This window comes from Benincasa hispida, chromosome 7 (genome assembly GCF_027475165.1).
Source record: "Benincasa hispida cultivar pf3 chromosome 7, pf3_genome.v1.1, whole genome shotgun sequence".
Classification (NCBI taxonomy): domain Eukaryota; kingdom Viridiplantae; phylum Streptophyta; class Magnoliopsida; order Cucurbitales; family Cucurbitaceae; genus Benincasa; species Benincasa hispida.
Genome location: NC_143484.1, coordinates 54,199,070 through 54,222,416, shown reverse-complemented (window position 1 = coordinate 54,222,416; position 23,347 = coordinate 54,199,070). Strand labels below are relative to the sequence as shown.

The window sequence follows — 23,347 nt, the reverse complement described above, 5'->3', positions numbered from 1 at the left end:
AGCTTTGTGATATAATATTGAATTGGGGCGTTGAACCTGGTTACGCTCTTCATTTTGGCTTGCCCCCATGGATGTCATGCGGGCATCCAACTTCGGTTGCATGCCATATTCAACTCAACTTTTGTCTTAATTGGGGCTACGCCTGACAGAGCAGTTGTTCTTATGCATTGATCTTGGTCACTTACTTTCATTTTGGCTTACCTCCACGGGTGTCATGCGAAGTATCCAACTATGGTTAAGTGCCTTTCACAACTTTAACTCTTATCAGTTTGGGTCTCCCCTTTGCGCTGACAATGGAGTTTTTATTATGATTTTTTTTCAACGTTTTTTTTAAGTATCACAATGTGATGGACGCATTTTCCCGAACCACTGCCACCCCAAAACTTAGAAAGTGGTAGTGTTCTTGCCGAAAAACTAAAAATAAACTCGATAGGAATGTGGTAATAGATATTTGAGTAGAGGTTTACACATAATAAAACTTAGATTGTTAAACCTTGAAGGAGCTATTAAAGTGAGGTGAGCCTTGCAACATTTAGTTAATGGATGGAGTGAATTATAAGTATTATCATGGATGCTAATCTTTCAACACAAATGGAGGGAAGCGGACAAAAGAGAATTTCATAAGGATAAAGCATAAAAGATAACAAGAAAAGAACCTACAAGCAGAATAACAATTGCGTCAACACTTTAGAATTTACGCGGAGGACATAACCATGCGTTGACAAGCGTTGAATGATGGAGAGGACTCTTCCGTTGAAACCACACACCGGGGATAATTATTATCGCACCCCTAAGGAGCGAACGCACACCACATCCAAGAAAGAAGCCGCAAATCCAAAATGACAATGATCAAATGAATAAACTAAAGTTAACTAGGAAAGAAAGTAAAGATAGAGTAGAAGACGTCCCTGGAGAAATTGGAGTGAGGCTACCGCAAGGAGGCTTCCATACAGGAGATTGATCTCAACTGCTCAAGTCAAGAGACTTGCCCTGACCATCGGAGCTTTCAGCATTTGATGGCTGCATGTTGGTTGGCATGCGTCTAAGACTGCTTTCAGCTCGCGTGACAAATAGCCTTTCTATCTGGGGTAAATATTGACTTTCGGTGCATCGCCTTCACTCAAACATCATTTGCAACTTGGTCGCACAAGCTACAATACGCCCGAGACTAAAAGGGTGCCTGCGAAAACACAAAACTTAACGAACTATTAGCTGCCAAGTCCCCGGTAACGGCACCAAAAACTTAATTTATTCAAAACCTATAGGTTGGTCCATATAGATTTATTCATCTAACTTTCTATGTAGAAAAGTTGTCGTTACATCCATCTGTTCAAGTTCATAATTCTCACAATCCACAATTGTAATTAGCAATCTGATTGAGGTGTGCTTGACTACAGGGGAAAAGATTTCTGTATAGTCAAGGCTTTCTTTCTGTTTAAACCCCTTAGCAACTAACCTTGCCTTGAATTTTACTCTTTCATTGTTGTTATCAACCAATATCCTTTTGAAGATCCATTTACAGGGAATGGATTTTTTGTTAGATGTTTGGGGGCACTTTGCTCAATGTATTATTCTTTGAAGAGAATTCATTTCACTTTCCATGGCTTCTAACCACTTAGATTTTTCTTTTTTTGTCATGGCTTCTTCAAAGTTCTGAGATTCTTCATCAAAGAGGTTTTCTGCTATATTGATAAGGTTAGTGACACAACCAGCTTGAACATATCTGGTTGGAGGCCTTATTTCTCTTCTTCTTCTACCTTTGATTAAAGAGTATTAGTGAAGCCTTTTGGTTGTGTTTCTTGGTCAGTTGCAGTTGGGTCAGTTTCTTCTTGCAGTGTCTGTTGGTTTAGATTTTCTCTATTGTCTGTTGTGTCTTGGATTTTGGGCAGTACCTCAACTTGAGAAGTAAGAAGTGTTGGGATTGGTGTCCTAAATCTCTCTTATATTCTCGTAGTTTGTAAACTTATATAAACAAATTGTTATTTTAAATAATTGCTATTTTATATGCACTAACTCAATCCAATGAACTAAGATCTTGGATTATTTTATGTAATTTAAAATGTATGTGGAGACATACAGGTGGATCATGTTTAAGTAATAACCTAAATGGTCTATAGTAGATGGATAAGCCTGGGTACCTTATCCTGGTGATAATACGAATACAATCCACTTTGTAATTGTTACAATTGTTGTAAAGTGTTACAAATGATCTGATCCTGACCATTCATGTGAAGATATATGAGCAGGGGTATTCTATACAAAAAGTTTGTATAAGACTGGAGCACGAAATTATTAATCTCTCTTTATAATACAGTTGCTAAAAGAGATTTACATTTCACTAGGATGACCATAAGTGAGTTGACCTTAATCCTGAGTGAGTTGCAAACTCCTGCCTATGAGGGTGGTTATTTGATTTGTATGGGTGAAAGCAGCCAGATTCGCCGACTCAATATACCTATCATTTTGGGGATTCATCTAAGTGGGGAGCTGGGAACTCAACTACACAAGATAGAATTCACTCATTCTCTTTATTATGGAAAGTAAATGAATTGCTCCCTTAAGGGCTGATTCAGGGTCGTGAACAATGGGAGCCCTCACCTTCTCACTAGCCAAAGAAGGGTGTAGTTATAGTGAGACCGTGACTAATTGTTCATTAGAAGAATCAGTGGTACTTAAAGAGTTAGATGTAACTATAGGAGTAAAATGGTAATTAATGGTAATTTTGACCCAGATCTAATTACCAGCAATTTGTGAAGGGTCAATACACTGTTGATAGGTTATATCCAATGGATACAGAAATATATCTACAATTCAAATAATGTAGTTGTTGGTTTTTAGTGGAGTGATTAACACTTAATAAATGCTGATTAATTTAATTAAAGAGTTTGAAACTTCAATATGTAGCTCCACAAGGTCCCCTTGTTAGCTCAATAAGGATTAATGAGAATCAAATGATTTTTTTTGCAATTTGAATTGATCAAATAATTAAAGTAAATCAATTGTGTGAGATACAATTAATATAATATATGTTGATACATTATTATAAAATATAATGTATGTGATACGTTATAATATAAAGTTTTAATGAATGAATTAAATATTTGAATATGATTCATATTAATACTATAGTTATATGAGAGATAATAAACTATAAACTCTAAGTTATATATTATATGAGATATAATATATAATTTAATTATATTAATTAGTTATTATCATTAAATTAAAATTGATTTTGAATTTTGAATTTTGAATTCAAAATCAATAACTACTTTGGAGTTATCTTTATTGGATTGGTGGAGGGAGTTAAAAATAACTCTCTCCCTAATATTCTCTCATGTATGTGGTGGTTTTTGTAGAAGGAGGAAAGATACGCGTTTCTTTGAGTTTTTTTGTAGAAGTGTTCTACAGTCAATTTGATCAATCTCCTCTGTGAAACAGAAGCTCTCTCAAGGAACTCTTAATTCCTTCACCAGAATTCCATAGGTACTCATACCACTTTACCTTTGGTTCTCTCATTGAGAATAACAAGGAAGACCTCTTGTGGTAGTGTCCAAGGAGTTTTTGTGTTGCTGAGCTCGTGGAATTTTTCGTGATGAAAAAGAATATCTCAGTTTGTGATCGTACTGTCGGAGAGGAAGCGAGAGGATTGGATCTTCAAGGGTATGTATTTCTATATCTCTCTTCCTCTTTGTTATGTGTAGAAGCATGCTTAAGGGTGTATGGCTTATCATGTAAGTTTTTGTTATTGCTCTGTTTTATTAAGTTATATAAAACGATTTCAAAGACACGAGCGATACTTCACTTCCACTGCGGAAAATCGATTCCTTTCAGTAGTGTTTCATTTTCAATAGATTCTGAGGTTTGATTCCTTTTTTCAACTGCTATAAACATCTCATCTTTTTTTAATACTATGTTTATGCTTACAATACTTCTGTTAGTCTTACAGCTCCACAACTTATAGCCTTTAACCCTACAGGATACCCAATAAACATGCATTTTCAAGACCTAGGTTCAAGTTTGCTTTGCCTCATATGTGCATATGTTGTGCATCCAAAAACTTTTAAGTTTGATAGGTTTAGAAGTATACCTATCCACATTTCCTCAGGTTTTTTCATATCAATAGAAGTGTAAGGGCTTCCTTCTATTATGATGTAGGTAGTTGTAGCTAAAGCTTCTGCCCAAAGAAACTTCTTTAAGGTTGGCCTCTGAGAGCATGTACCTCACTTTTTCTATAAGAGTTCTATTAATCCTCTCTGCTAACCCATTTTGTTGGGATGTATAGGTAACTTTTGTTTGTCTATTTATACCATGCTCATTACAAAAATTAGTAAACATATTATTCATAAACTCAAGGTCATTGTTTGTTTTAAGAATTTTTACTTTCTTTTCTATTTGGTTTCTACTTTTGCAACCCATTCTTTAAATCTGTCAAAGGTTTGACTTTTAGATTTTAGAAAGTAAGTCAATACTTTCCTAGAATAGTCATCTGCTAGGGATAGAAAGTACTTGGAGTCACTCAAAGGAGTTCCACTTGGTCCCCATAAATGAGCATATATGTAATTGAGTATATCTTTGGAAGTATGGATCCCTTTTGAGAATGTAAGTCTCTTAGCATTTTCCTAGACATAATGCTCACAAAAGTTTAATCTCTTGGTGCCTTTAGGTTGAATCATGCCTTTTTTATAGTTCAATGAACCACTATTCATTTATGTGGGAGAGTCTATTGTGCCAAAGTTCAAAATTTTCTGATTTGTTAACTTGAGACATTAGAGATATGTTAGGGAATGACACATTCACTAGGTAATACAGGTCATTCACCCTTCTTCCAAGCAGAATTGTTTTTCCATCTCTCTTTATATGTAAATTCTCTTCGTTATCAGTGAAGTAAAAGCTTTCATCAGCTAACATTCCCAAAGAGATTATGCTCCTTATAAGTTTAGGTACATGTCTTACCTCCCTTAGAAGTATTTCTCTGTTGTCTTCTAATTTCAGACATACAGAGCCAATCTTCATAACTTTACAGTCATGGTTATCCTCCATGTAGACTAAGTCTCCTTTCCATGGTTTGTAATCCAGAAACCATTATTCTATGGAAGTCATGTGATACATACAACTTGAGTATAAGGCCTAGTCTTCTTTCTCCTCAGTCTTATTTCCCATGGGCTTCAAATGAGTTGTTGCTAAGATTTCAATGTATTCATAAGTGCTTTCACCCACTGATACATTTCCTTTACCATAATCTCTTGATTTTCTGTTGTCATTCCTTTCTTGCTCTATGTTCCTATCATTTCTGCCATTATCTCTATGCTTTCTTGAGTTTCTTCTATAGGATTTTCCCTTCTTAGGATAGTTCCTCTTGAAGTGCCCCTTCTTGTGACAAATGAAGCATTTCAAGGGAGTTCTATCCTGATGGTTCTTCTTATTTTTGTCAAAAAGGTTCCATCTTGTATAATAAGGTTCCATCTTGTATAATTCTTTCCTTTAAAATAAAGAGATTCAGCCCCTCTAGACTTATTTTCTGTCTTCAACTCAAGCTTTTTACATCTTAGGGTATTAATCATCAAATCTACTATCACTTGTCTCTTCCATATTTCAAAGCTGGTTTAACTTCTTTATAGGCTTCATGAATTGAGTTAATAAGAATTGCAGCCTCATTTTCTGCCCCAAGTTTTTCTTCTCCTTGGTTGAAGTTATTTATGAGTTTCTTAAACTCATCAAGATTCTCATCTAAAGACTTTATAGGATTCATTTTGAAAGAAAATAATCTCCCACGAACATAAATCTTGTTAGGTAGGTCCTTTTTGTCATAAAGTAACTTTTATTTCTCCCAAACATTGTGACGTAGTTTCATTTATTACTTTCCTTAAAATTATATCTGTGATGTTCAGAATGAGTGTTGTATAGGTTGTATCTTCCATGTTTTGTTTTTGTTCAACAGTCAATGTATTAGGTAGAGGTTTTGATGAAAGAACTTTGGTGAGGAGAACCTTAAGCGGAAGCGGATCAACCACATTCCATTAATTATCAAATACAAAATTTACAGTAAACATAAAAATAGATATGCATTTAAATTAAATTATAGCATGCTATTCAACAAAAAAGGTTTCAAGAATTTCACCTTTGAAGACCTTTTTCTTCACGAATCCTCCCTCGAATCGACACGAACCTTTTTGAAGACCTTCTTCAAAATAACCTCAAACAAAAACCTAAACACAACCATAATGGAGTCCTCGATATTCTTAGGGTGAGAACCCAAGAGTGGTGGGCTCTAACTATTTTGGTTAGGAGAGAAAAGTCTTAAGGTGGAGGAAGAAGATTGAGAGCTTCACACGAACACTCAAAGATACAGAACTCTTTTATAGAAACTCTCTCAATCATTCAATAGCAATCGTACAGTACAAGAGAAAGACAAACTATTTTTTTTTTTTTTATTCCTCTTGCCATAGAAAAACATAACCACCCATTAAAGTGGGTGGAGAGAAAAGATAGAGAAGGGAGTTGTAACTCCCTTCCTTATTATTCAAATAATAATAATATAATATAAAAAAATATGATAACTAACTTATCATATTATATTTATATTAAATTATATGTTATATCAAATATAATATATAACCTATAGTTTTAATATTGTATCACATATAATATAAACTATAGTTTCTTTTATCTATTTTATGACATTTAATATAAATCTCATTTATATTAAATTTAACAACTATGAATCCCATTCATAGAAAATATATTTGAATCTCATTCAAATACTTATTTACTCTCATTTAACTATAATGTATCAAATACATTATGATAATTATATCATATATAATTGAAACAATTTAATTATATGATATATAATTAAATCCCTCTATTAATTTAAACAATTCAAATTAATCCAAAAACTGATTCTTAACTAAATCCTATTGAGCTATCAAGAGGGCCTCATGGACCTGTAGCTTGAAGCTCTAACGATACATGAATAATTAATTAAACTCTTTAATTACAATATTCATCATTCGCTAACTGTTGGGCGCTCCACTAAAGACAGATAGTTGCACTCTTCGCATTACAGATATATTTCTGTGTTCATTAGATATAACCAATCAACAGTACGATGACCCTTCACAAATTGTTAGTGAGTACAGCTAGGCCAAATTATTGTTTTTTCCCTATAGTTACATCTAACTTCTAAAGTATCATCGATTCCTCTAATGAATAATAAATCATAATCATACTATGACTAAACTCCTCTCAGACCAAGAGAGAGTGTGGCACCACATTGTTCAAGACCCGGAATCAACCCTTGAAGGAGCAATTTAACTACTTACCCCTGCTTCGGGGAAGGAGTGAATTTCATCTATTGTATCTGTGTTCCCAGCTCCCCAATCAGAAGAATCCTCAAAATGGTAGGCTTATTGAGTCGGCGGTCTGGTCACTCTCATCTAAACAAATCAAAAAACCGCCCTCATAGGTAAAAGTTCACAACCCACTCGGGATTCAGGTCATGTTACCTATGGTCATCCTGGTTGTAAGTTTCTATTATGAACGGTGTTATATAATGAGACTAAACATTTCGTGGTCCGGTCTTATACAAACTTCTTTGTATAGAATATCCCCGCTCGCATGTCTAATACATGAATGATCAGGATCAGATCATTTGTAGCACTTTACAACAATTGTAACACCTACAAAGCGGGTCATACTCGTAGTGTCACCAGGATAAGGTACCCATCCTTATCCATATATTACAGACCATTTAAGTTATCACTTAAACATGATCCACCCATATGTCTCTACATACATGTTTAAGTTATAATGATAACCTCGGATGTTAGTTTATTGGTTTATAGTTAATGCAACTAAAATATTATCCTGAACAAGTAGTTTCAGCAATAGTAGACCCAGAATTTAGTGAGAGCCATATAGTCTCCCGCCAATAAAAAAAAAACCGGTTTCATGGGCGAAAGAGATGAAAGAAGTAATATCACATATATTTATAGACAATGAATAAAATATCACATATTTTATTAAGTACAAAAATAGTTTATTCATACAATGTTTATGAACTATAAGACCCTACGAGATTTAGGGCATCAACCCCAACATTTGGGTCATCCGAAGCTTTCAAAGCCTTCTAAGCAGTAAGGATAACCTGAACTTTCTTGGACCAAAGAACGAAATCATCATTCCCATTGAATTTCTCTGATGCATCACTGTCTTCTTGAATGATTCTCGATAGTTTCTTTATTTTTTTGAAGCAATCTCTAATACCAGTTGTTAATGAGCTTTTAAAGCAGAAACAAAGATAAAGTCCAAATACAGTCTGATCCAAAATAAAATTCATGGGTAGTTTCCGTGTGTGGTCAAGAAAAGGCCACGTCTCCAATTTTTAACGAGTGGGTAAGGATTCTTCTTCTCTCATCCTTTCATTTTTATTTTGACAGAAAATTACAGAAAATAAGAATAATCTTTCTGACCTCTCTCTTTCTCGTTCTTCATTCTCTTTGTGATGTTGGAATAGACGTTGATGAACAAAGGATAAAAGATTCAAGCATGCAATGAGAGATTCGGAATGGAAGGAAGAAGAAGAACACTATGATGTATAGTGGTTCAGTGTTGATCGCCTACATTTACTTTTGAAGCCATTCGAAAGACTTTTATTCTATAAGAGAAGTTCCTCTCCTTCTCTCCATTACAAGAAGTAACTCACAGATTTTCTCTCTCTTTTACTTTCTATGAACAAACTTTTATAGCCGAGATGTTGAAACAAAAATGGTTAATCTCTTAACTAATTTTGTTTTTTGTTTAAGGTACTTCGAAGAGCTGAGGGACAAAAAATATTATTTTATAGGTTTACAACAATAAAGAAACTCATTGTTGAGTATTTTGAACTAAAGAAAAAAAAAAAAAAAAACTCATAATCTTATAAGATAAGAATTACTCCTCACATTATCAATTAACTTTAAAATAGAATCGTCTTAAGTTTATCTAATATGAGATCAAAGCCTATGAAGCCCAAATGACTATTAAGTTTTTGAAAAAAAAAAAAAAACCAAAAATGGTAAATCCCCCACAAAGGTAACATCTTGAAAACCTCATCATCTTTACAAGATACATAGATTAATTCTTAATCTTAAATAATTGAATTAAAAAATATAACAATTTTTGTCTTTATCATTGGTCTTCTACCTTAAATTTCATCCCTCAACATACACAATTCAATAATATTTACGTGGCTCTAATGCATACTACATGTTCACATGTCTAACACATATTAATGATTAATACATATTCAAAATCGTATTTTCCAATCACAAGTTAATAATTTTGAAAGTTTAGAGATAAAAAAATAAATATTTTTTTTAAGACGTTTTAACCTAATTATAAATACCAACATTTTCAATGTAAGAAATAATATTTCATAAATTCAAATATGACTTATAATACATTTCTTATTATAATTTAACAAAGCATGTATACAAGTCGATAAATAAAGTTTATTAGTCAATTTGAGTATGGTTCAATTAGTTAAGACATATATCAATGATTAAGATGGTTGAAATTTGAATCTTTTCACTTCACATGTTGTTGAACTAAAAATAGAATTAATAAATAAAAGTGTATTGTTTTGTTACTTAGAAAAATATATATATTATCTTGTCCTATTAAAAATTATTTGAATAATGGAAGAAAATATCTTAATAAGAATGGATTGCTTAAACCAAATATGAAATGTAAACTACAAAATTTGGTGTCTTCATTTGATGTTTGAAAAAGATATGGTAGAAAAGGTCAATCTGTCACTTGAATGTAAATATCACATCAAAGACTTTCACAAACAAAGTGCACTCTAATTGACTTTGTGTTTTCATAATTAAGGTGTCCCAAGAATTGAAATCCTTTAAAAGATAATTTCCTCCATTTTCATTTATTAACATATATTGTCATGTTTTGTTTTTAATTGAAAGATATTAAAGTAGGAAGTTCATGTTCAAACTTTGGATATCATTGTTAATTAGAAAGCTAAGAAAATAGATGGAAATTTAGAATTTTATAATTTATCACCACAAGTTTTCGTTAAAGAAAACATTGAGGAAATTTTTTTTCCTCTCGGTGTAATTAAGTTAAAAGATCAAATAATTTTATTATGTTTGATAATCATTTGGGTTTCGATCTTTTTTTTAAAATTATGTTTATAAATACTATATTCACATTTAAGTTTCTTTATTTGGTAATTCCACTCTCAATGCTTTAAAAAAAAACCCAAAAAATCCCAAATTTTGAAAACTTATTAAAAAAATTGTTTTTAACTTTTTTTTTTTTTTTTTGAAATTTCATTAAGAATTCACATTTTCTTTTAAAATTTGAAAACCATAGAAAAAAAAAAGAAAGAAAGAAAGAACAATGAGAGGAAACAAATATAAGTTTTTAAATACAAAAATTTTAAAAGGAAATCGTTTTCAAAAGTAATCTTAGACCCTATTTGGTATTCATTTGGTTTTTTATTATTAATTTTTAAAAATTAAGCCTACCTCTAACTTTCTTACTTTGCAATCTACTTTTTACCTTTTAAAAACCAAGTCAAATTTTGAAAATTAAAAAAAAAAAGTTTTTAAAAATTTTGTTTTTGTATTTTTAGAATTTGGTTAGGATTTCAACTCTTGTACCTAAAAAAGATGTAAATTATTGTAATAAAATGAGAGAATATAAGTTTATTTTTCAAAAAATAAAAAATGAAATCGTTATCAAACTAAACCTAAGTAATTGGAATAGAACAAAGCCAAATTTTATGTAACTCAATACCCGACAAAGCTTGTAACTCTACCTTTAAAAAACAAAAAAACAAAAAAACAAAAACCCTCTAGATATTTGAGGTGCACATAATTCATACAAAATTTTTAATTGGTAAATTTGAAAATCAAGCTAACCAAACCATATGATGGTTCAATTCTAAAACAAAAAAATCTCACGTCAAAATCTAGCAAAAAAAATTTTAGATTGTTTTCCCCCATCCTTATGAAAATGATATATCAATTATGTATTCAGATATTTTCATTTAAATTTCATATAGGAAGTCTTTTTTTAATAGAAAAAAGAAAAAAAAAAATCAGAAATTAGGGAAGGAAAAAAAGAGGCAGCCAATGTCAAGAATACCGGCTTATCCCAAGGCGACACGTGGATGATAAATTATATGAAAATAAAATAAAAATATTATTATTATTTTTTTAACATATGGGTAAGTTAGAAGGGGAGAAGTGTGGTACAATGCATTGTCCAAATGCACATTGAAAAGCATTAAACCCCACAAAACTTGATGGCTTTTCAACCAAAAGCAACCCATTTCAAATCACCCAATTGTTGTTATCTCTCCTTTTAATTCTCCCCCCACCTTTCCTTTTTCTTTTCATTTCTCTTTATGAATTTTTAGTAAAAGTTAAAAGTAAGTGAAAGTGCTTTTGAAGGACTTATGTGCCATCAAGTAGGAGTAGTTTGGTAACAAATTCTTCTATTGAAGTGGTATCTGATGACTCAGAAGATATCAAGCTTTTGATTAGGGATGATTTTTCTTCTGTTAAAGATTGAGGTTCTTAATAAGGATATTCTTTTGGATGGAAACGTTATTAATAGTGTACTTCAACTTTGTCATATCCTTCTAGAGAAGAACAAATTTACTTATGATATTATTGCAACTTTGACCTCCTCTCAAAGATGCTTTTTAATTTGAAAAGCAGATAGTGTTATTCCCCTCCTTGATAAGGAGCTAGGAAGCATGGATACTTCTAATTGTGCAGAGAATCGATATCAGATATAGATACAATATGGATACGTCTAGATACGTGATTTGAAGTATCTGATTTTTTTTGTTTTTATTTTAAATTTTCAGATACGCTCTGCTTTCAAATACATTAAGGAGATACGTGAGTCAATTTTTTGTTTTTCCAAATTTAAGTTCAACCATTTAAAAAGTCCAACTCATAACTCATTTTATTTTAGTGCATGTTTAGGAATGATTTTAAAATTATCAAAAAGCACTTTTTTCATTTTTAAAATCACTTGAAAACACACTTTTAATTACTCAAAATTTATTTAGTTTTAAATTTTACACTTTTAAATGCAATTTTCATATCATCAAAATTAGTTTTAAATAATTAAACAAGTTTCACGATGATTTTGAAAATGACAAAAGTGATTTCAAGTATTTTGAAATCACTTCCAAACATAAAAGCCCACTTAAATTGAGCAATCCAAATCAAAATAAATTAAAAATAATAAAACATAAAAAAAAAAAATTAAAACTCGAAATGTAATTAAATCTTCATTCTTCCTTACTCTCTCACTATTTAAATCATGATTCACACCTTCGTCATTCTCAACTTCAATTTTCAATCTTCATCTTCTACTTCTTTCCTACCGTCTACTTTAGTCGCTCAACAATAATCACTCAATGTTACTGGATTTTTTTTAAAGTTTTCACTCTTTTCTTGAATATATTTTAATCTAACTTAAAATAAGTATTATAGCAATTAATTAGACATATATAACGTATTTTCAACGTATCTGTATCTTAGTTTTTTAGAAATTAATGTATAACTATATCGTATCGTATATGTATCATGTATCCGTATCTATATTTGTGTTTCTTAGATGGGAAGTTTTAAGTGTGGTAAAGTGGTAGTTGTGTTGTTTGTTCTATTTGCCATATCATTTCTTTTATAAATTTAGAATGCTCGACTGATCTCATAATTAAAAAATTAAAAATTAATAAATAAATTTATTTAAAAAAAAAAAAAAAAAAAAAAAAAAACTGCAGTCTCTTCTTTATTTTCATCATCCTGGAGGCTCCATGTCACCAAAACAAATAATAGGATAGAAAAAATATTCAACTTATATTTGTACTTTTTGCTTTTAAAAAAGTAATAGTTTGAGAAGTCTAGAAATAATATGGAAGTCTCTATCCATTCTATTTTCAACTATAATTTTTCTTCCTCAATTAATAAAATTATTAAAATTACTATTATAGGTACAAATAAGTTATTTGATACATTACTCTTTGGAGATTAAGGATTATCTTATTTTATCAAGACGTCGAATGTTGCTAAAAATATTATTTTTCTCATCCCTCATATGAATGTTGTGAGGTTTTCTTTTTATAAAAGATGTCTTCTTACTTGGTCAGAGGTTAAAAGAGAGTTTTGGGACGATTGTAATGAGGACAACGAAACTCCACATATCTATACAATGGTATGATACTATCCATTTTAAATATAAACTTTTATGACTTTGCTTAGATAATTGTCCTCACTTATATATCCATGATCATTTGTTTTCCTAAGCAATGTAAGATTTTATTTACACTCTAACATATTGGTTTTTGGATAGGGTATCATCGACTTTAATTGAGGATCTTACTCATGTTTTCGTTTTAATATACTTATTTTTTTTAAAAAAAAGTAATTGATCAAGATCATTTATTATTTTAAAAAATAAAAACTGATAAAGCAAAAATAAATAATCAAGTGAAAAATAGATTCATCGCAAATCATAACAAGAAATTAACACAACTTTTCATATCAACCACTCATTATGAAGAAACGTTAAAACCTAGGAATGCCAAAGAAATTAATTATATATAATATAAGAAAAAACAGATAATTAGTAGGAGAGAAAAAAGTAAACGAGGGGGCCGAGGAATTGACCGAAGGGGGAAAGTAGAAAAATGGCGAGTAATTGAGAAGAGTGTGAAACGTGGCGATGCTGACATGGAATAAAAAGGAAAGAAACAGCACAACACTATCTTTTTAACCAATGTGGGGAATCTAACAGCATAATAAAGATATGTATGGCCACATGAAAAATTGTGGTTCACAAAATTTCTTCCCCTCACCCCCCCATTGCTGACGTGGAATGTCCCACCTTGTCATCTTAAACTTAAACTCCTCCTTCTCCAATTTCATACTTTAACCATTTTTCTCTTTCTCTCTGCTCTGCAAAACCCAGGAAAAGACTCTTGGATTCAACGTTAAAAAAGCAGAGGAAAACAGAGATTTGAATTCAAGGATAGATTCTCGGGTTTCTTTTTTTAAATCCGAGAATGAAAATGGCTGAAGTTGAAATTAGAGATCCAATCCTAAAGTTGTTTGGGAAGACCATTGCTTTGCCACTAAACCATTTGGATTTGGCTTCTGATTCGAAATTTCTTTCTTCAGAAACTACTGTGCCTAAAGCTGGCGAAAAGGTAGGAATTTTCCACCACTTAACTCTGTTTGGTTTCAGAGTCTCTGCTTTTTTTCAGAATTGGACATGGGTTTTTTCGTTTTTCTTTCCGTTTACTTTAAACAGTCAAGTTCTAGACTTGATTGGGTTTCTTTTCTTCTATCCGAAATTCGAACGAATTTTGGGTAAATAGTGTTTATTCTTCTGTTACTCTGTTTTTAAAGCTTTGGATTCTTAACATTCTTCCACAGGAAACTTCATGTGAAGAATTAGCATCAGAAAAACAGGGGAATAGCAGTGGAAACCAAATCACGGATCAAACAACATCAGGAGTGAGTGAGAACCCATCAGAAGAAAGAGAAATTTCATCTCCAAAAGCTTCCAAAAATGAAGAACAAAGTGAAACAAGTATCTCCCCTGATAACAAAACCTCCAAAAAACCAGACAAAATTCTTCCTTGCCCTCGATGTAACAGCATGGACACCAAATTCTGTTACTTCAACAACTACAATGTCAATCAACCTCGTCATTTTTGCAAGAATTGCCAAAGATATTGGACTGCCGGTGGAACCATGAGGAACGTTCCAGTCGGTGCCGGCCGTCGAAAGAACAAAAGCTCCTCATCGTCACATTTCCGTCAGTTAATAATTCCCGACGGTGGAATTCACCGCCATCAATTTCTAGGGAACAATGGAACCTTTCTCACTTTCGCCTCAGATTCTTCAATTTCCGATTCACAGAACTGTAACCCAAGTGGGTTTCTCATTAGTACAGAAAACGGAGATGATCATTCGAGTAAATCTTCAATTACAGCTTCAAATTCCTCGGAGAAAGGAGCTAAAATAACCTCACAACAATCAGCAGTGAAAAACGTTTTTCCTTTTCCACCTCAATTACAATCATTTACAGGGCTTTCATGGCCTTGTTCTTCAATGGCACCACCGCCGTTCTGCCCGCCGGCGTTTCCGGTGTCGTATTACCCTGCACTCCCGTACTGGGGCTGCACAGCGCCGCCGTCTTGGACAGTAATTATTCCCAACGGTCAAAATTCGTTTACTAATTCCTCTGTTTTGGGGAAACATTTAAGAGATGGGAATATGGTTAAAAGCCCATCAAATTCAGAGTCTGAAGAAACTGTTAAACAGAAAAATTATGAAGAAACCTGTTTCTGGATTCCCAAGACAATGAAATTGGATGATCCAAATGAAGCTGCAAAGAGTACCATCAGGTCAACACTTGGGATTAAGAATAATGAAAAAGCTGGTGCAAGTACTACAATCAATGGCGGTAGCCTTTTTGTCTCTTTACAACAATCTGCAAAAGGAAAAGATCAAGAAAACCACAATGAAAGCTGCTCGCTTTTACAGGCAAATCCAGCAGCTTTTTCTCGGGCTTTGAAATTCCGTGAGATTGCTTAGTTTTAGAGTGAAAACGATGGCACTGTTGTGTTGTTCGTTAAATTAAATTAACCTCTGAGTTTGAGATCCCACAGCCAAAACAAAAATTAGAAGTGGAAATTATTGTTATTTTTCGAGTAGAAGCAGTTAGTTTAATGAAGACAAAACTGGACCAGACATCCAACACAAGGACTCCACTTTTGTGGAAACCCCATGTTTGCAGGCTGGGGCATTTGTTTTTGTCGAGCTTTCTTGTACATTATTATTACAAGTGAGATATATACTTCATCTGCCCTGATGGATGCTAGATTCTTGGCTGTGTTACAATCTCATATATATATATATATTATATTTCACTCTCATATAAATTAAACAACCAAAAGTTGCAGACATTTGGATATGGATGCAGCCAATTCCCTAGTTTGGTTCTTGTTGTTTTTGTTAGGGACTTTATCATAGATCTTATGTAGTCATGGTTGTCTTCTTTCAACCGTCTCCCTTTTAAAGGAACAATCATGAAAGCCTCCCTTAAAATAGTAATCCAGTAATTCATTCATGCTATTATGAAATCAACAAACAAAAAAAAGCAACATAGATAGTAGAGAATTCGGCACAGAGATTTACATTGTTCACTAACAGTATGTTAACAATCCACAGACAGTGTGCAATTATCAAATTGACAAACAAAGATAATCGAGAATTTACTTGGTTTACTAACAATATGTTGGTTACGTCCACAGGCCGAGAGAGCAATTTATTATTAGAGATAATATCAAATTACAAACTATAAAAGCACCTGTAGGGTTAGAGGGTAAACATACAGTGCAAATCCAAGAATTGTCATTCGGAAAGCTAATTATAACATATTTAAGACATTTTGACACAGGCTTAATCTCAAGCAATAACTTTTAATCATGGAGCAGCCTAGCTAATATGACACTTTAGTTGCACTCTGATGACGTCCTTAACTACTTTTAGTCGAACCTATTGAGTCAATCATAATTTTATTCTGATATTTGGTTGTGTTGTTTTGGTATGGACAGTTAGAGACCACATCTTCTTCTACACTAAGATTCATTGCCATTGGAGAGGGGACCCAAATGCATGTGATGCCATATAACATTCATTATCATATGGTTCCCATCTTCTTCACCTTTGCTCTTCTTTTCCTTCCTTTATCCATTTTTTGTTTTTATTTTCATGTATATTATTATCACAGTATTTACATCATTAGCTTTACTTGATATGTCAATTTCTTTACTAAAAATTGTTGTTGTTTGATAATAATAATTCAGCTTTTATGTTGCTAAAAGATAAGGGCATGTCTCTGTAAACTGTTCTCCAAACTAGCTTTAAACAAACATATGGGGAAACAAAAATAAAGTGATTATGAGATGGAATCAAAATCATGGTAGGAATTGGCTGTCAAACTTAAAACTAATCATATGTTATCAAATTGGAAATATGAGTCAGGATAATTATGATATTAAAAAAAAAAAAAAAAGTTATAGTGTGTGAATGTATATTATATTAAAGAGAAGGTTCAATATGTTTGAGGACTGGTTGGATTTTAATGTTGAAAAATGGACACATGAGCATGGGGGAATTTGAAGGCTTGGGAGTGTAGGAATTAATCTCCATGGTGGACAACAAAAAAAAAAAAATTAAATGGTGGAAATGCAAATAAATAAATAGATAAATAATGCATGGTTTTTTTTTTTTTTTTTTTTTTTTTGAGAAAGTGACTTGGAAGCAAAGTTAAGAAAAGTGAAAGCAACTTTACATTCCACCCAAAAAGGAAGATTGGAAAAAGATGGAACAACTTGTGAATTTGATGTGTCCCCTTCTAGTGGACACTTAAAGAGCCACCACTTGGGGGTTTGTCATATATATACATGATATATATTTAATATACACATATATTTATGCTCATCCTCAAATGTAGAGAGATTGGGCTCAGCCCAGCTTCCCAAATTCTCATTTCCCTATCCATAAAAATTATTTGACTGAACCCAAAACCATTGCTTCTTGGGCCAATTTCCAAAGTTGGGTTCTCTCCCAAGAAATAATTTTGTTGATACTACTGAAATAGGTTTGAATTTACTACGTCTTACAAGAATGGAAGATATTTTAATCAATCAACTAATACTTTAAACGAAACAAGTGCAATGGAAGAAAATTTAGGTTTGATGACAAAAATACCACTAAAAGTCTAGTTTTTTTTTTAAAGAAAAAATGGGATACATTGAACTAACTATATCGATGATAAAATAAGATATACTAGTACTAGTCTAAACATTGTTGTTCACAACATATTTGACAAAAAAAAGAAAAAAAAAATTGATTTGTGTGAATAAACTTTGATTTCTGTATAAGTGCACACTCTCTGATGTTTGATTTTATGATATTCTTTCTTTTGAAGTGTGTTTCATGTGAGGGAATGAAAAGGACTTGGTCTCGAGGTTAAAGTCTTTATGTTTTGCAGCAAATGTCTTTAATCTTCAAGAGCTTTAGGAAGTCTTCCTGATCATTATGTAGACTTGGGTTAATTAGCTTTGAGTTTGGCCCTTTGAGCTTGTACTTTGTTGGTATAAGCTCTAATCATTTGAGTTTGGACCTTGAGTCAAATTTTCATTTATTCAACTTTTTGGCTTTATTTGATCTTCAACCTAATTCCTATATGGCTTAATCCGATCTTGCTAGACTCACTTTTGTTATTTATCGTCTAATTCGGATCTAAAGCGTTGTGTCATGGAAATTCGAAATCCACTTCCTTAAAGAAATTTTGGCACGATCTCGATGTGAATCGTTTATGTCGATTGCTCTCCAGAGTTAAAAAATAAAAAGAAAAATAAATAAATGTCTCTCTTTTTCGCACAAGTGTAGTTACCCAAACCTCACCTATTTGACCAGACAATTATAATGTGTGTGTAAGAGAAGAGCTTTAACTATCACTCTAGTCACTTTTACAAGTTTTTTTTAGAGCTCTCATATTTATGCTCTTAAACTTTTGATGTAGGACAAGAAATTCTCTCAAGTGTGAACTTGTTATGGGCCATGGGCCTTGGTAATTGTGGGTCATTCCAACAACTTAATCAAATAGTTATGATGAAGATATAAGTGTCCTTGTTTAGAATTTTTCGTTTTTTGTCCTTATATTCAATTTGAGACATCTATCAATTTATAATTTGCATCAATTTTGATAACATATAGTTTTTTCATTAATTAAAAATAACGTGACATTTCGTAACTGGCTCGAATTTCTAATTTTACAATAGCTCATGAAGATCAAGTAGTATTAACATCTCATATACTGGGACAATCAATGGTTTAGATACAACTTATAATATGAAATAAAATCTCTATAAGCAAAAAACTATATGATGAATAAATCTTATTCACGGGTATATTTTTGGATCCATGAAGAACGAGCGCTAATTTGAGAGAAAAAGTACTTTGTACAATGAACATGCATCAATGTACACTGCCAACCACACCTTCATATGTTTGCATTAAAAAAAAAAAAAAATAAATAACTCCAACCCTAAACATAACTCAAATTAAAGACACACACCAGTAACTTTCATAATAATTGGAGTATCGATAACATCCTTATCCTTTTCAGACAATATATAATGTGGAGAGAACTAACTTCTAACTTCAAAATTGATAATTTATACTTAATGATAATTAAGTTATGCTCATTGGCATTTACATTCCTATCTTTACTAAGAAAACAATTAATCCTTACTAAGAAAACAATGGTTAATCTAATTAAGGATTTTTATTATTATTATTTTTTAATAGGAGGAAGGAATGGTGGTTGATTTGAATAATGAATAACCCTTATATTTATGATGTGATATATTTAACTTCCTAAAATATTTTAACCTTTATTTTAATTAAACCCCAAAATTTAAAGTTTCAAATCACTAGTTTGGCTAAGGTTTGGCATCTAGAAGATGTGCAACTGATTACAAGAAGTTTCTTGAGTCAATAGGCATAAAAACAGCACACGTCGAGGAAACATAGGATGACAAAGTAAGTAACCTTTAATAAAAGCAAAGAACAAGAACAAAACACAAGAATAATATTTAGGATTACATTTAGTCTATCATGTGACCAATAATAATAATAATATGAACATATGTTCCACCACTCAAATTTCACTGTCACCACTCTGTACGATTCTCAGTTACCTCTCTAATCCATTGTCTTAAAAATTTGGGCTATAAAAACTCAAATCGAAAATTCCACGTCATACTTTCATGTGGTGGCTCCGACCCCAAGAAAGTCGATAAATCTTGGTGATTGTTTTCTTGCCTCCGCCGTTACCGATGAAGATCCACCACTGGCCGCATGTGAGCCCCCAACGCCGTCGTTTGACGGTGGCGCCGCAGTGTTATACGCCTCATACTGGTGGTGGCTTTGTGGTACTACAAACCCATTATTGGTTGTTCCATTCCAAAATCTGCTCTTGGGATCTGCACACCACGACGCCCAATTCATACGTTAATGAATTTACGCTTCTCATTTTGTCAAAAGTACATCACTCAATATTAATGCATTATTTTTTATATATTTCATCATCATTTACTTCTATTTTCTCATATTTCTTCTTGTTTAATAGGAACTAAGATCTGTACATCAAGTTAATTTAGGTTGTGGTTTGATCATCATTTTATTTTTGAACTTAAGCTTATAAACATGACTTTAACTTATAAATTTTTATTTTTTGTTATCCACTTTTAACTAATGTTCAGCAAACAAAACTAAGATTAAAAAATTAAGAATTTGATTAGAAATTCAAGTATTTTCTAAATAAAAATGAAGACCAAGATTAGACAATTAAAAAAAATAAGCATATACTTCAAAAACAAAAAATTAAAAATAAAATTATTATCAAATGAGATCATAATAATTTGTATGTATTTCAACCACCTAATAACGAGACTTTGAAAAAGGTAGAACAAAACTCAACAAAGTAATTCTCAATAATAATTAGAAAAGAAGGGAAGATTGAATCATTCATCAACCAAAAAAAATTATGCAGTTAAGGTACGATAAATATAGATCTAATTTTATTCTTTTTAAAAAAAAATTAAGTAAAAAAAACTCGAATTCTCTCATCAAATTCCAAAATAAAAAAGCAAATGTTAAAAACTCTTTTTTTTAATTTTCAAAAGTTAATTGACTTTTAAAAAATTGATAAAAAGTACATTAAAAAAAAAAAAAAAGCAAGAAATTTAAGGAAAAAAAAGGTGAGGTTTAAGAAAAAGATAAAATATAACCTGGAAGAACATTAAGAGTTGAAAGATGAGCACATGAGGAGAAGTAAGGATGGTTGATGCTGTTGTAGTTACTTGACATTTGGTTTAAAAATCCATAATCAACACAACCCTCAAAGTTTCCAAAAGAAGAACAAGAAGTTGTTGGTGGTGCTGTTTCATGATTATCTTTGGGAAGATTAAGGAAACTCAAATCTTGCTCCATTTTTCTGTAAACAGATTGACTCAGCTTCCTCCTTCTGTAACAACGAGACTGCTCTCTATATTTCCTTGCCATTATAACATGCCAATGATTCTTCACTGCATTATCAGTCCTCCCTGGAAATAGCCTTGCAATCATTGCCCATTTGTTTCCATATATTCTATGAGCTTGCATTAGCCTCTCCTCTTCTTCTTCACTAAATGCCCTTCTATTTATCCTTGGATCCAACTGATTAAACCATCTCAATCTGCAACTCTTACCTTCAGTTAAAACATTTAATTAAACCTGTCAGATTTAAACATGACTCAACTGATTAACACACCAAAGAACATGTAATAAAATTGTGGCCGTCTTACCAGATCTTCCTTCTAGCTTTTCTGCTATGAGGTTCCAATTTTGAGGGCCATAAAGAGCCACGAGCTCTCTCAATTTGGTGTCCTCTGCAGGCCTCCAATGGCCTCTAGCACAGAGTCTAGACTGAGCTCCAGTACTGGGGGTATTATTGGAACAAGAAGTTGGGTTAGCAGCATTATTTTGATTCAAGGATTCATTGATATTTTCAACAAATCCATCACTGAAATCAGAAGCTCCATTATTGTTATAATTATTATTATTCCCAACATCAGTCTCTGAGCTTCTAGTCATCATAGACTCACAAGAAAGTGGGAAGTTCCAAAAACCTCTCTCATTCTCACAACTCTCTTGAGAAGATGAAGAAGAAGAAGAAGAAGAAGAAGAAGAAGAAACAATTGCTGCTGCAGAGTTGAGATCAAGATTCAAACTTTCTTCATCTTCATCAACAAACATCCTCATTAGTAGCTTTTTTCAAAGGAAACATAGCATTTTTCTTTGTTTTCACTAAATGGGGTTGTGATTTATAGGCTAAAGATTTGGAATGGAGATGCTGATGATGACAAAAAGTTGGACTGTTTGAAGGTCATCTCCAAGAAAAGGCAGAATATTAGAGAAAAAAGGTGGAAGAGAGATGGGAAAAAATGTGGGACTACAAATAGAAAGAAGGGTAAGAAAGAATTAAGGATGGGAAATAATTGAATAAACTTAGAGGATTGGGTTGGGAAAGAAATCGAATATTGCAGTGTACGAAAGAAAGGGAAAACTTAGAGGAGGGTAAACAGTAACAGTTAAGTGTTCTTTTCAAACTGACTCAAAGAGAAGAATGCAACATGAGCATTTGCTGTGTGGCTGACCCTTTTTAGCTAACAAGTTTGGATTTATTTGCCCTTCCTTTTGGTTTTCTATTTGGACTCAATCCCTCTCATTTTTCATATTATTATAAACTTGAGACTATTAAAAAAATGAAAAAATATAGTTTAACTACTTCCAGGCTTGTTTGGAAGGCTTTGAATCCGTTATATAATGTAAATCTCATCGTTAGTGCATTTGAAATATATAGTATTTGATATTGCTCTCAGTTAATAAACATGCTCTTTTCTTTTTCTCATAAACATAATTAACATATTATTAGTAAACTACGTAAACCTCTATATCAATCTTTATTATTTATGTTTTCTTGCTTTCTTTATCTATCGGTTTCATAATCCTTATTATAGAAAATATAAGGGAAATTGATAGGTCCAAGTTAGCCTCAAATATGGAGGAGACTGAGAAGTAGAAGAATTAACATAAAAAGATTTAAGGAGGAAAAACGTACGGACCTCTCTCTATTTATGAACCTCTGAAAAAGTCAGTGGGGAAATCAAACCAAACAAATCTTATGCATCTTTTTTTTTTTCTTACCAATCCCAATACTTTCAGAACTGTTAGAAATCAGATAATAAAATTAAAATGGAACTAGTATATAAAACTTGTGGAGGTGGGGAAAGGGTTTCTCTATTTAGAACGTGTAATTCTTTTTTATTTTAACTTCATCTTATGGTGAGTTTAGCATTTAAATCTCTATTCTTTCAGTACCAAACCAAGTTTAATTACGTTTAAGTTAGCGTGTAAGATATATTTTATACTCTTAAAAACAGTTTCTTAACAAAGATTTATTTTGGTGTTGAGTAAAAACGTCACATGATTAATTTTATTAAACGCTTCTTAAAATGCATTTTTTTATTCAAAAGGTAACTTGTTACACCATATAAGAATAGAACCTTGTTTGTCTATTTGCATCTTTTAACTAATTTAGTCACATTATATTTTTAATTAATCTTTTAATTGGTTCTTATACTTTAAATGTCATATTAGAATCTCCTAAACTTGATTCTTACTTTTCATAAAAAGGT

General features: G+C 31.9%; 2 protein-coding genes across 2 annotated transcripts; one reads left to right on the top strand and one right to left on the bottom strand.

The window, feature by feature from the left end:
- The first annotated feature begins 13,808 nt into the window (after window positions 1–13,808).
- Window positions 13,809–15,915, top strand: LOC120080758 (cyclic dof factor 1-like). Its single transcript, XM_039035380.2, has 2 exons — window positions 13,809–14,233; window positions 14,463–15,915. The coding sequence occupies exons 1-2, from the start codon at window positions 14,090–14,092 to the stop codon at window positions 15,627–15,629; spliced, it is 1,311 nt and encodes a 436-aa protein (XP_038891308.1). The 5' UTR covers window positions 13,809–14,089; the 3' UTR covers window positions 15,630–15,915.
- A 3,711-nt stretch (window positions 15,916–19,626) lies between these two features.
- Window positions 19,627–22,368, bottom strand: LOC120081841 (uncharacterized). The gene is made up of 3 exons (XM_039037016.2): window positions 21,455–22,368; window positions 20,900–21,358; window positions 19,627–20,092 (listed from the first exon to the last, which is right to left on the bottom strand). Exons 1-3 carry the CDS (start codon window positions 21,909–21,911, stop codon window positions 19,875–19,877), a joined length of 1,134 nt encoding a protein of 377 aa, XP_038892944.1. The 5' UTR covers window positions 21,912–22,368; the 3' UTR covers window positions 19,627–19,874.
- Between the last annotated feature and the right edge of the window lie 979 nt (window positions 22,369–23,347).

What these genes read in the sequence shown, in the direction of transcription:
- LOC120080758 (XM_039035380.2), top strand. Translation starts at nt 14,090, where the DNA reads ATGAAAATGGCTGAAGTTGAAATTAGAGATCCAATCCTAAAGTTGTTT. An exon ending in TGCCTAAAGCTGGCGAAAAG is followed by an intron (nt 14,234 to 14,462) that starts GTAGGAATTTTC and finishes ATTCTTCCACAG; the next exon opens with GAAACTTCATGTGAAGAATT.
- LOC120081841 (XM_039037016.2), bottom strand. Translation starts at nt 21,911, where the DNA reads ATGAGGATGTTTGTTGATGAAGATGAAGAAAGTTTGAATCTTGATCTC. An exon ending in AAAGCTAGAAGGAAGATCTG is followed by an intron (nt 21,359 to 21,454) that starts GTAAGACGGCCA and finishes TTTTAACTGAAG; the next exon opens with GTAAGAGTTGCAGATTGAGA. An exon ending in AACTCTTAATGTTCTTCCAG is followed by an intron (nt 20,093 to 20,899) that starts GTTATATTTTAT and finishes CGTGGTGTGCAG; the next exon opens with ATCCCAAGAGCAGATTTTGG.